The following is a 13,251-nucleotide window of genomic DNA, read 5'->3' as shown; positions in this document are numbered from 1 at the left end:
TAGTCGTCACTTTGATGAGGTTGGAGGGGTGTGAACTGCAGGGCCGCGCCAGACATCATTGGCTCCTGAGCAGCGATGAGGGCAAAAGCGGGGAAGAGCGGCGAGGAACGAGATGGCTGATGGGATGCGTCTGAGAAGGGTTGAACAAAGAGGTGGGCGGGGCCCCGCGTGCCAGTCCAGCCAATCACAGAGCGCGGCTCAGACCAGGTCTCGCCTTGAGCAGTGAGGGCCTCGGGAGGCTTCGTGATAGTCTTTCTGCGGTGAGACAGCAGAGAGGAGCTCCTCAAGAACTTTCTCCTGGGGTTTCGGCTTCCTCAACTTCCCCGCACTTTTAGGTAATAAGTAATGGGAGAAATTGTCTGGGAATAAAAGTGTTTTTGAGGGGCTGGAGAGATAGCTCAGCGGTTAAGAGCATTGCTTGTTCTCCCAGAGGACCGGGGTTCAATTTCCAGCACCCACACCTCTCTGTAATTCCTGTTCCAGGGCTTCTGACACCCTCACACACATATGTGCAGACAAAATGCCAATGCACATAAACTAAAAGTAAATTTAAAATACGTTTCTGAGAAATTAGAGAATAAAGTATTTATTCATACATAAGTAAGTATGTTTTTCTTGTTTCATAGGCTGGATCCAGAGATCTAAGAAATGGATGGCACTGATGACTTTTGCTTCATGAACTTTAAAGGTACCAAGCTTTGCATGGTAACAGAAATGGCAAAGTCTTTTTTGTATTGTTTAAGGTTTTTAACCACCCTTTTAACGGCTGGCTTCTTGTGACAGTTTTTACCGTGTCTCAGCCTGACCTAACCTTATGTAGCTCAGGCTAGCCTCAGATTTGCAATCCTTTGACCTCAGCATCCAGAGTGTGGGTGTCAACCACCATACCTGGCCTACAATGCCAGCATTTGCAATACTGCTGTACCTCAAGTATCTCTGTCTCAAAAAACAAAGCAAAACATAAAAGACCTATGTGATAGCTGTGTGGGAGCGTTTGCCTTTCACGTGTAAAGCCCAGGATTGGAGGCCTGGGATGTAGGGATGTCTCTTAAGTCTATCTTTTCAGAGTATCCGTTGCTCTGGCTTTCCTCATTTATGCACCAGAAACACTAGATATTTCTGGTACCTTTTATGAGCTAGTGTAAGGAAACAAAGTTCACAATCCATAGCTTATTTTCTGGTCATAGTCCATATTTTTTTCCTGGAATTTTAGGATATACAGAATTATACTGTTTCAGTTGAAAAATTCTGTTTTGAAAGTACATTTAAAAATTATTGCAAGCAGGATGATACTAGAAACCTATTGTTGGAGGTAGTGGAGATGCTTAAGATCTTCTCTTGTCCTAAGTATAAGGCCTGAAGAAGGGCAGTGAGCTCTGCCTCCGGGGCAGTGATTTGAGGAAGTGCATTTGCTTCTATGGTGCCAAGGCAACTAACCACTGTATACCCTGCTTTTTAAACGTGTTTAACAGAACACTGCCACCATCCACAAACCATTCAACCTCAGGGCTATAAAGAGGTGGATCTTCAAAAAAATTACTGTAAGGGCAGGTGAGTTGCTTAGTCAATAAAAATGCCTGCCACCAAGCCAGACGACCTGTTGGTCTCTGGGATCCAAGTGGTAGAAGGAGAGAACCGATTCTGGAAAACTGTCCTCTAACCTCCGTACTGGTGACAAGCTAACATACACACACACACACACACACACACTGAGATAAATAAAAATAAAAACAATTACTGCAAGATAGGAAACTAGTTTGAGGTCATTCTAGGCAGCATAATGAGCCTATACCTCACAAAGGGTATTATCAAGCTTCATAACATTCTATTCTAATAGAATTCTATTGTAGCATGAATTCTAATTGGTGTTAATAATAAAAACCCAGAGTCAGATATAGAAGTTGATGCTAAAGATCAGAGAAGCAGAGCAGCCAGCCACCAGAGAGTTCTTTTACCTATACCAATGCTCAGATCAAAGGGGTGATCCTGTCCTCAGATTGCCTCCTCAGTCTGCAACTGTCTCCACCAAACCCTCAGAGGGCACTGAGCTTCTGTCTCTTCCTGCCTTATAGTTCTCTCTCCATCCAGCCGTATCACTCCTGTCTCCACCTCTCTAGTGCTGGGATCACCTTTGTGTGAGCTCTGTTTCTCTTTTAGACAGATTCTGTTTCTCTTTGAAACAGTTCAGGGTGACTTGAACCAACATACCTGTCTGCCTCTGTCTCCTAAATCCTGGGATTAAAGGTGTGTGTCCCCACTCTTTGGCCTTTAGTGGCTTAGTTCTGCACTTTGATCTTCAGGCAAACTTTATTTGTTAAAACATAAACAAAATATTACTACATCCTTTGTCACTAAGCTTGCCCCCAAATGCCTCTATCCACAGAACCTTGGCCTGTCTTCCTGGTTTTAGATAATAGCTATCATAGCAGGTATGAAGTGCTATGTCATTTTCTTCTCTTGCTTTGTTTGTTTGTTTGTTTTTTGAGACAGGGTTTCTCTGTATAACAGCTCTGGCTGTCCTGGAACTCACTTCATAGACCAGGCTGGCCTTGAACTCACAGAGATCCACCTGCCTCTGCCTCCCAAGTGCTGGGATTAAAGGCATGTGCCCCACTGTTCAGATCGCCTTCTAATTTTTAGTTTATTCCTTTTTATGTGTGTGTGTGTACATGCTCACACATACCATGGTGTACATATGGAGGTCAAAGGACAACTTGTAGGGATCAGTTCTCTCCTTCCACCATGTGAGTCCTAGGACTGAATTTGGGTTGCCAAGCTTGGCAGCAAGTGCCTTTACCCATGGAGCTGTCTCACTAGCCTGTGTACTGGAATTCTTACTTCGTTCATAGATTGTTCTCTTGATTTCAGTGAGCATGTTCACAGGAATTGTTGTTTTAAATCCTTTGTCAGGTAAATCATAGAATTTTTCAATAGGATCAGTTTCTGGAGGTTTCTTCCTCTGGAACATTTTTGCTTCATTCTTCATTTTCCTTGACTGTTGGTTTTTGTGCATTAGGCCAAGGACAGCATCTTCCTGTCTTCATGGACCTTTGTGCAGGAAAAGACCCCTACTAGTCAAGTCAGCCCAGCTTCTCTGAGAGCCTCTACCAACTCATTTCTTCCCCAGGGAGAAGTAGGCAGCTGGGCTTTTTGTTTGCTTGCTCTGTGCTAAGGCAGAGGGTGTTGAGCAGTGGCTCCTAACAGTCTAGGCCATGTTACTACGTTTCCCTGAGAGGCTAAACCATGCTGGACTCAGAGCTTTAAACTGAAGACACAATTTTTTAAGGGGGGTAGCCTGAAGAAGATGATAGGACACTAACTTTTTATCTCTCCAGGGGAAGCTAGGAGCTAGGATTGTTCATTTGTGAAGCTCTATCATGACTGCTTGTTTTGTTCATGAAGTTAGTTTGCCCTGCATCTTTCCCTTGTTTCCTTCTAGGATTAGGATACTGTTCATATGTGTAGCACATTGCTCTGATTAGGTGCCTGGGGACTATGATGCATGCAGCTTTACTTTCTACATGAGACAACTTACTGCTTGGATTCACTAGCATCTTACTCATTTCATGTTGGGACTTCCTGAAACATGATTATCCTGCCACACACAGCAATGAATTAGAGTGTGATTTTAGTCTATGGCCAAGTCTGTTTGCCATACTATCCACTTTTTTTTGATATTTGAGCTGTTTTTTTTATTTGTACCAGTCTCTGCAATTAGAATAGTTTAGATTAGCATACAGTTGGAGCCCTAGTGTGGTACTCTGAATGGTTTTGGTACATCTCCTTTCTGTCCCACCCCCACCCCTATAGTTTTCTTGGTCTGTCACCTTGTCCCACAGCCTTGTTATATTCTGTTTGTGTTGCCTAAGAAGTTGGGCTATCTTTTGTAAGTCTCTTCATTTCTGCTAGGTAAGTGCTCTACTGCTACTCTACACTGTTCCACTGCCTTTTCAGTGCTAGGGGTTGAAGCCATTGTACAAAATACTAAGATCTCCTGTATAGAGTAGTTTAGCAGTTAAATGAGAATGCACCTGACAAAAGCCTTGATCTGAAGCACTATGCAAATTTCTACCCCCCCTTTTGAGTTTGAGATCTCACTCTGTAGCCCAGACTGGTTTTTCAGGTTCTTAGATTACAGGTGTGAGCCATCACATCTCACTTTTGGTTCTTTTCTCCCTAAAGAAGATGCATGTAATCATTGTGACATGAAGTAGAATCTTGAACTGACCCTGGTAGACCTTTGAGTTGCTTTGGCTTTTGACTGACTGGTTGAGCTGATGGAGGTCACTGAGGGTGGGAGACACGGGCAGGCCTTTTGATAGATTTTTCTATGTAGTAACAGAGATTTCCTTCTTCAAAGACAGGGGAAATGTTTATTTTTTTATTGCACTGTACTTAGAATCTTGTCTACCTAATTAGCATTAATTGATGCTGGTTAACAGGGCCACCACAAATGAATGATGCCGGAGTTTTAGCTAGCAGGAATCTTATTTCAATTAGATAGACTGAAATCATGTCATAATTATACTTTATTCTGATAGCATAGTTTAATCATTTTTTTTGTTTACAGTGTTAGTGTTGTATGATACAACCTTAATATGACATGCTGTCTTCACATCTTAGGAAAATTACATTAAGAAGCTCTTTTGTGAGCTTATTCCAGAAGTAAATTTCCCCTTCGTAGTGTAACCCCTATTCAGCCGTGTGATCTTTAGTCTCTACCTAGCTTTTCTGACTGCATTTTATCCTAAAGGACTGCAGTATGATTTTGCCTCTGCTGGCGTCAATCAAGTTGTTCCACTGAGTGACACTGAAAATGTGTTTTTTTTTTTTTAAATATTTATTTATTTATTATGTATACAATATTCTGTCTGTGTGTATGTCTGCAGGCCAGAAGAGGACACCAGACCTCATTACAGATGGTTGTGAGCCACCATGTGGTTGCTGGGAATTGAACTCAGGACCTTTGGAAGAGCAGGCAGTGCTCTTAACCACTGAGCCATCTCTCCAGCCCCTGAAAATGTGTTTTGAAAGGATCAGAATTATTTCGATAAAGGGGAATTATATAAAACATTAACTGCTTAAAATATTCAGAACTCAAAATTATTACTTCACAGTCTTATATATGCTGCAGCCAGAAATTATAGTAGTTTGTCTACCATGACATCTTAGGGTCTTTTATTGTTTAGTTATTGTGGCAGGGTCTCACAGTGTAGCCGTGGCTGGCCTGAAACTCACTATGTAGACCAGTCTAGCCTTGGATTTATGATGATCTGCTTGTCTCTGCCTTCTGAGTGCTGGGATTATAGGAAAGCCCCTTAAATCATATTTTGTGATTTAAAAAAAAACCCAGCAACTCAAAAACCTATATGGGTTTGTGGCTGGAGAATGTAACTCAGTAGTAGAACATGTAACTAGCATTTAAAAGGCCTTGGATCTACTACCTAACACCAAAAATTTTTATTGCGGTTTGTCTTATTTTTAATATTCCAAGTGTGGCTATCGAAGTCAGTGTTAAAATACCTGTATGGTATTCTTGAGGATTTAAGTTTGATATCTAGAACTTATTATTATTTTAAATAAAAAATCTGCTTTAAAATGGCATTTGGCCAGGTGATGGTGGCACATGCCTTCAATTCCAGCACTCAGGAGGCAGAAGCAGGTGGATTTCAGAGTTTGAGACCAGCCTGATCTACAGAGTGAGCTCTAGAACAGCCAGGTCTACACAGAGAAGCCCTGTCTTGAAAAACAACAACAACAAAACAAAAAGTCAGTATTTGGATTTTTAAAAACATCATTTAAGAATATCTCTCACCCTGTTACCAATATTTTAAGCCAGGACTATAATATATGAATATCATCTCAAAATAAATTTACCTGATCTTTGAAGAATCAAGCTTTTTTATAGATTTTTATTTTTTACCCAAGACCTTGTGCATGCTAGCAAGTGCTGTACCACTAAGTTATATCCCCTGTCCAAGCTGTTGTATATGAATCTTTAGTTAAATAATTTATGGAAAGGAGAAAAGGTACAGATTTGTTTTTGCATATATATCTTATCACCTATTGTATTAAAAGTATGTGTGGTATATTTTTGATAATATTTATGCTTATCCAGTGATATCCTAATAGTTAGGGTTAATATTGCTGTGATTAAACATCATGATCAAAAGCAAATTGGGGAGGGGAGAGTTTATTTGGCTTACACTTCAGCTGTGCTGTTCATCACTGAAGGAAGTCAGAACAGGAACTCAAACAGCAAGAACCTGGAGGCAGGTATTTATACAGAGGTCATGGAGGGGTGCTGCTTATTGGCTTGGTAATCATGGCTTGCTCAGCCTGCTTTCCTTTCTTTTCCCTTCCCCCTTCCCGTCCCCCCTCCCTTCCCTTCTCCCTTCCCCCCTTCCCTTCTTCCTTCCCTTTCTCTTTATCTCTCTCTGTCTTTTTCTTTCTTTCTTTCTTTCTTTCTTTCTTTCTTTCTTTCTTTCTTTCTTTCTTTCTTTCTTTCTTTCTTTCTTTCTTTCTTTCTTTCTTTCTTTTTTTGAGACAGGATTTCCTTTGTGAAACAGTCCTATTTGTTCTGGAACTCATTCTGTATACGAGGCTGGCTGCGACCTCACAGAGATCCATCTGCCTCTGCCTCCCAAGTGCTGGGATTAAAGGCATTCATTACCACTGCCTGGCCTTAGCCAACTTTCTTATAGAACTCAGGACTACCAGCCCAAGTATGGCACCACCCACAATGGACTGGACACTTCTCCATTAATCATTAATTAAGAAAATGCCATACAGCCAGCTGTTATGGAGGCATTTTCTCAATTGAGGGACCTTCCTTTCAGATAACTCTAGTGTGGGTCAAGCTGACATATAACTAGCCAACACAAATGGATACTAAAGATTCCATGTGCTATAGAAATATTTGAGCATAATTTGCTTTGACACTTTATTTAAATCCACTTTCTAACATTTAGGTGAAAATGATAATTTATTGTAGCAGATTAAAGATCTGTTCATTGAATTTGGAAGTATCGATTAGTGTTATAGCACTTGCCTAACATGTATGAGGCCCTGAATCCCAACATGCACGTACACCCCTTCAGATATACATCTGTTTAGCACTGTTCGAAGATACTTTTATAGTATTTTTATAAATAATAATAACATTTTTTGCATTTTGTATGATGGTCAGAAATGTTAAAGGAAAAGATGTATCATATGAAAACTTTGTTACATGAGTTTGAAAAAAATTCCTCAATTTTGGTAATATGAAAGGTATCAATTTTGACTCTACATCATGGTCTTGTTTTAATGAATTCCATAACTTAGTAAGATTCAGCTATAGGGAGGATCTGGTGCTCAGATTGTTTAGAAAATAGTGACATCATCTATACAGATTCAGTAACTGGATAATGTTGTCTCTAATTGGATATGTCATTTCTTTTATTACAAAGCAAGGCCAATACTTCAGAGCCAACATAAATTAATGTTTTACTAATTCTTGCAAGTAATAATATTTCAGTTTTGCAAAATATATATCTACCCTCCTTAATTTCTATATTTTTAAAGTTTCAAGACATTGTTAATGTCTATTTTATAGTATTTTTAACTTTATAATAACATTACATTTTGTGGGGTCAATATATTTCACTTTCTGAGAATGAGTAGTGATAACCAAGTTCAAGTTAATTTCAGTGAAGACTATCTTCTTTTCATTTTAAACACCTCTTAAGTTGATTAAATAAAATGCCCTTCACAAAGTTTTCCCTCACAACGAGAGGAATTGAGAACAATTTCATTGTAATCATTAAGTAAGAACTAACACCAAAAATACATGTAATATCAACTCATTCCTGTTGAATCTAGTTCATTATGGGGTTTCTCAACATTCTTGGATGGAATCTTCCCTTCCCCCCGAGAATCTTTCCTAAGTGTTTTAAAAACTCTACCAAGGTGTGAGAGTTCCTGGAGACACAGTTGATCCCTGCCCCCTCCACCAGTGGATCCAGATGTTTTTCTAGTCAATGGTTCTTCTGCCTGGGCTCTAGCACATTTGCCTGGGTTCTAAAACATCCGTTTTCAAGAATGTCTATGTGGATTACCCGACTTTTTTTTTCCTGTACCCTATCTTTAGCTAAAAGAAATTTTATTTTCAGTTTCTACTTTTAGGATAATTTCAAGTTCCTTAGCGTTGTATTTATTTGGCCAAAGATCTAGGAACAAGTTTTACAATGCTTTGCTAACTTTAATTGTGATAAGTTCGTAACACATTTATTACTCATTGTTATTTCAGAAATTGTTAGAACCCTGATCATAAGTGGTAATTCACGGAGACTGCGTGAAATAATTGACAGAGTCTTCGTGAACATACCAAATGTCAACAGTGAGTCTCTGGCTGAAATACAGAGTATTCAGGTTTGTAAAAAATTATTTTGTTTATGGTAATCTTTTGGTGATAAGTTTGTTTAAAGTTTTATTTTTAACTATATACAGTTGTGTGTCTGCACGTGGGTTTGTGGATGTGCATGAGTGCCTGTGGAGGCCAGAGTCTTCAGATCCCCTGGAGCTATGCTCAGGTCCTCTGCAACAGTAGTATATGCTCTTAACCACACACCCTTTTTAAAGACAGGGTTTCATACTGAACCTGGAGTTCACTGACTGGCCAAGACTAGCTGGCCAGCAGGCCCTAGTGAGCCTTCTGTTTCTGCCTTCCCAGTGCTAGCACCCTAGGTGTGCACCACCATGTCTGGATTTTATGTGGGTGATTGAGGCTCTGAGCTCAGGTCCTCATTGTTGTACAGCTCTCTAGCACCTATTCCTGTATTTTCCTGTAAGGGTTTTAGGGCCAGTCAGATGGCTTAGCGGGTAAAGTATCTCTTGCCAAGCCAGACAACCTAAGTTTGATTCCTAAGGTTCACATGGTGGATGGAGAAAATCAATTTCCATAAGTTGTCCTCGAACCTGTGTAATAGGAGGATCAGGCTGCTTGTCCTCCCAGCTGCCCGGCTTTCTTACACCCAAAATAATCACACAGAAACTGTATTTATTTAAACACAGCCTGGCCCATTAGCTCTAGCCTCTTATTGGCTAACTCTCACATCTTGATTTAATCCATTTCTAATAATCTGTATGTCACCATGAGGTCATGGCTTACTGGGAAAGATTCAGCATGTCTGACCTGGCAGCTCCATGGCAGCTCTCTCCTGACTCTGCTTTCTTCCTCCCAGAATTAGTTCTGTCTTCTCAGCCTACCTAAGTTTTGTCCTATCAGGTCAAGCAGTTTCTTTATTAATTAACCAATGAAAGCAACACACAAACTGAAGGAACTCCTACACCAAACCTGCATATGTGTCCCCTACCATACAGAATAAATAAAAATTTAAGATTTATTTTTATTATTTTTAATTATGTGTGTGTGGGTATGTGCTTGTGAGGGCAGATACCTATGGAGGCCAGAGGCATTGGATGCTCCAGGAGCTAGAGTTACAGGTAACTGTGAGTCTGCCCAACTGGAAGCTGAATTTTGGTCCTCTGGAAGAACAAGAAGTATTTTTTTTTTTTAGCGTGGAATATTCTTTTTTTTTTTAACTTTTTTTTTTATTGAGAAAAGAGAAAAAAAAACAAATTTCCTCCTCCTCCCAGCCTCCCATTTCCCTCCCCCTCCTCCCACCCTTCTCCCCCTCCCCCCACTCCTCTCCCCCTCCCTCTCCAGCCCAAAGAGCAGTCAGATTTCCCTGCCCTGTGGTAAGTCCTAGGTCCTCCCCCCTCTGTGCATTTCTAGGAAGGTGAACATCCAAACTGGCTAGGCTCCCACAAAGCCAGCACATTACGTAGGTTCAAAACCCCGTGCCATTGTCCTTGGGTTCTCATCAGCCCTCATTGTTCGCCATGCTCAGAGAGTCCAGTTTTTTTTTTTTTTTTTTTTTTTTTTTTGAGACAGGGTTTCTCTGTGGCTTTGGAGCCTGTCCTGGAACTCGCTCTGTAGACCAGGCTGGTCTCGAACTCACAGAGATCCGCCTGCCTCTGCCTCCCGAGTGCTGGGATTAAAGGCGTGCGCCACCATCGCCCGGCTAGAGAGTCCAGTTTTATCCCATGCTTTTTCAGTCACAGTCCAGCTGGCCTTGGTGAGCTCCCAATAGATCAGCTCCACTGTCTCAGTGGGTGGGTAGCGTGGAATATTCTTGCCTATGTATCTTGATTCTGTCAGTGAAACTTATTTATTTATTTATTTGTTTGTTTATTATGTATGCAACATTCTGCCTCCATGTATGCCCGCATGCCAGAGGAGGGCACCAGATCTCATTACAGATGGTTGTGAGTCACCATGTGGTTGCTGGGAATTGAACTCAGGACCTCTGGAAGAGCAGCCAGTGCTCTTAACCAATGAGCCATCTCTCCAGCCCCAATTTTTTTTTTCGAGACAAGGTTTCTCTGTGACTTTGGAGCCTGTCCTGGAACTAGCTCTTGTAGACTAGGCTGGCCTCGAACTCACAGAGATCCACCTACCTCAGCCTCCCGAGTGCTGGGATTAAAGGCATGCACCACCACCGCCCAGCCTAAGTAATCTTTTATCTTTTTTTTTTTTTAAAGATTACATGTGCCTTACCCTCTCTGAGGAGTGGATGGGGCGGTTAGGTAGAGGGAATGGGAGGAGGGGAGAGAGTGGGAACTGGGATTGGTATGTAAAATGAAAAAAGATTGTTGATTCATTTAGAATTTATTTCAGTGAATGGTTCTAGGTATTTTTCCATCCTTATGTGTTTTCTTAACTCTGTTTCTTTTATTCTTATTTTTTAATTTTGGATTTTTTTTTTTTTGAGACAGGGTTTTTCTGTGTATCCTTGACTGTCCTGGAACTGGCTCTGTAGATCAGGCTGGCCCCAAACTCACAGAGATCCACCTGCTTTTACCTTCCAACTGCTGGGATTGAAGGCATGTACCACAATGCTCAGGGGCCACTATTTTATTTTTAATTTGTATTCCGTGTATGTGACTATGTGTGTGTTGGGAGCACACATGTGGATCCAGTTCTTTCCTGTCACTTTAGTGTAGTTCCAGGGATTGAACTCAGGTTGTCAAGCTTGTGTGACAAGATCCATCTCACTGTCTATGACTACTATTTTAAATGGCAGAATCATATCCTTTCAAGGGAATTTGTCATAATTCATTTATGTATTTCTTTATTATCAAATATTTACATTGGTTCACATTTCCTCTATCACAGTGATAAAAGGAACATTATTAAGTGCAAAGATTGTTTACCCACTTGTACTATTTTCTTAGAATAGAATCTTAGAAGAGTAATTATATGACAACTTTACATGTTGTCAAATTGCTTTCCAAAAATGCCAAAAGATAGTTCTTAAGATCTTTTAATATCAATGTTCACCCCTTCTCTTAAAATTTAGAGTCAAATATTAGCTTCACATGTTGTTGGTGACATAAATCAGTAATACTTCATGTGAAAGTCATCATTCAGTCAGTGATGGCATGATTAAACTATGTGAGAGGAATGAAGGTGACCCTGAGAATTTGCCGCAGAATAGTAAAGTAAAATGATACCTGTGCTAAATTATCTGTCTTTCTGAATGGAATCTCATCAGAAAATAAGGTGGAGGTGTAGATGAGAAAGGTAGTTCTGGAAAAAGACAGTAAAATATAGAGCTGGAGTTATACTGCAGTGGTAAATAAGCATCTTGTCCTGTATACTGTTGGCTTCCATCCTAGTAAGGAATAAAAACTTACACCACCATTGCTATTTATAGTGTGTATGTATTTGCCTTTTTCTTCTTAGTCAGTTACTCTCAATCTATTTGTCGTAAGGTAATGAATGGTATGTAGATTCTATCATTATTCAACATCATCCCTTGGACCATTTAAGTCAGGGCTATGCTGTATTGGTCTCAGATAGTAGTAACATCCAAGCTCAGTTACTGCTTCTGAGGTTGCTTCCCAGAAACCAAACTAGTCTCCAATTTTTTTTTTCTTTTTAGAACTGGGGATTAAATCTAGGGAAGCATGATATCAGTAAAATGTAGTGACTACTGAAAGTTTTATGGATGTTGCTTCTAAGACTCAAATGGGTTTTATTTACATAAGGACAAAGGGAAGGGGTATAATTCAGGTTAAAGTGAGCATTATGAATAAAGACACATAAATAGGCTGGGTGTGGTGGAGGCAGGCCAGCCTGATCTACATGGTGAGTTCCAGGACAGTCAGGGCTACACAGAGAAACCCTGTCTGGAAACCTACCCCCAAAGACACATAAATAGGAAAACACAAATTGTGTGTTCAGGGGGCAAAATAATTTCTATTAAGAGATGCTAAGTTTTTTGTGAAGTGAGGTTGATTGAGATTATATTTGGAGGATCAGGAAATGACCCACAATACCTATACAGGCATTCAACATATAAGAAATAATCTATTATTGATGGTGGTAAGTATCTTAACTGGCTAAAGAAATGTTTCCCTTTGTCTAGATTGAAGAAACTGCAGTGAACTTGTGGAACTGGACAGTTACTAGGAGAATAGAATTGTCTGTGAGTGAAAGCCAGACAGCTAAATGTACGTACACATTTTGTGACCCATTATGAAAATAGTCTTACTAGATACTGGGTAATATTCCTAAAGTTTGACTGTTTTGACCAGTTATTAGATAGGGATTATTTTGTTAAGGGACAGACAAATTGTTTGAAAGCACTGGTTTCTGTTTCCCAAGCAAATAGCTTCCCACTGTTTATGATTTTTCAGAGGTATCTCTTTGTTAATACAAGTTTTAAGGTACCACTACAAGATAGTCTAGAGATAAACAACAAAGGTGAGAAAAGAAAAACTAGAGGGAATATGAAAGAAGACAGGTCACTGGGAAGACACAGTCAAAATCTTCCGGATTCTAAAGGACTTTCAAATAGTAGTTTCCCCTCTCTGCTAATATTAGAATGAAAGACGTTGCCATGTGAGGGATTTAGATTTTAAAATTTTTATGTACTTAAATGTATTGGTATTTTGCCTGCATATATACTTGCATACCACATGCCTGAGTTACAGACGGCTGTGAGCCACCATGTGGGTGTTGGGTATTGAACTCAGGTCCTCTGGAAGAGTAGTTAGAACTTCTAACTACTAAGCCATCTCTCTAGCCTCTTGATTTTTAAAAAATTAAAAAAAATATTTCCTCATGATGTAAGCCAATAAACATAGTGGTGAACTACTAAGAAAAACTGTAGAAATAATTTCTATTTGTAAGAGCAAAAA

At 39.9% G+C, this 13,251-nt stretch overlaps 1 protein-coding gene across 1 annotated transcript in view; it reads left to right on the top strand.

Annotated features, from left to right (window-relative positions):
* The first annotated feature begins 648 nt into the window (after positions 1 to 648).
* LOC121444962 (testis-expressed protein 11-like) overlaps positions 649 to 13,251 on the top strand; it is a 301,690-nt gene continuing 289,087 nt past the window's right edge. Inside the window, exons 1-3 of the mRNA XM_041646923.1 lie at positions 649 to 688; positions 8,291 to 8,412; positions 12,477 to 12,561. Of these exons, the coding sequence (XP_041502857.1) occupies positions 649 to 688; positions 8,291 to 8,412; positions 12,477 to 12,561 (247 nt within the window). The remainder of the gene's footprint in view (positions 689 to 8,290; positions 8,413 to 12,476; positions 12,562 to 13,251) is intronic.

This window comes from Microtus oregoni, unplaced genomic scaffold (genome assembly GCF_018167655.1).
Source record: "Microtus oregoni isolate MIOR12 unplaced genomic scaffold, Mior012 000150F_ref0000365, whole genome shotgun sequence".
Lineage (NCBI taxonomy): Eukaryota > Metazoa > Chordata > Mammalia > Rodentia > Cricetidae > Microtus > Microtus oregoni.
Note: the sequence above shows the minus strand (reverse complement) of the source record. Positions and strands in the feature narration are given on the sequence as shown.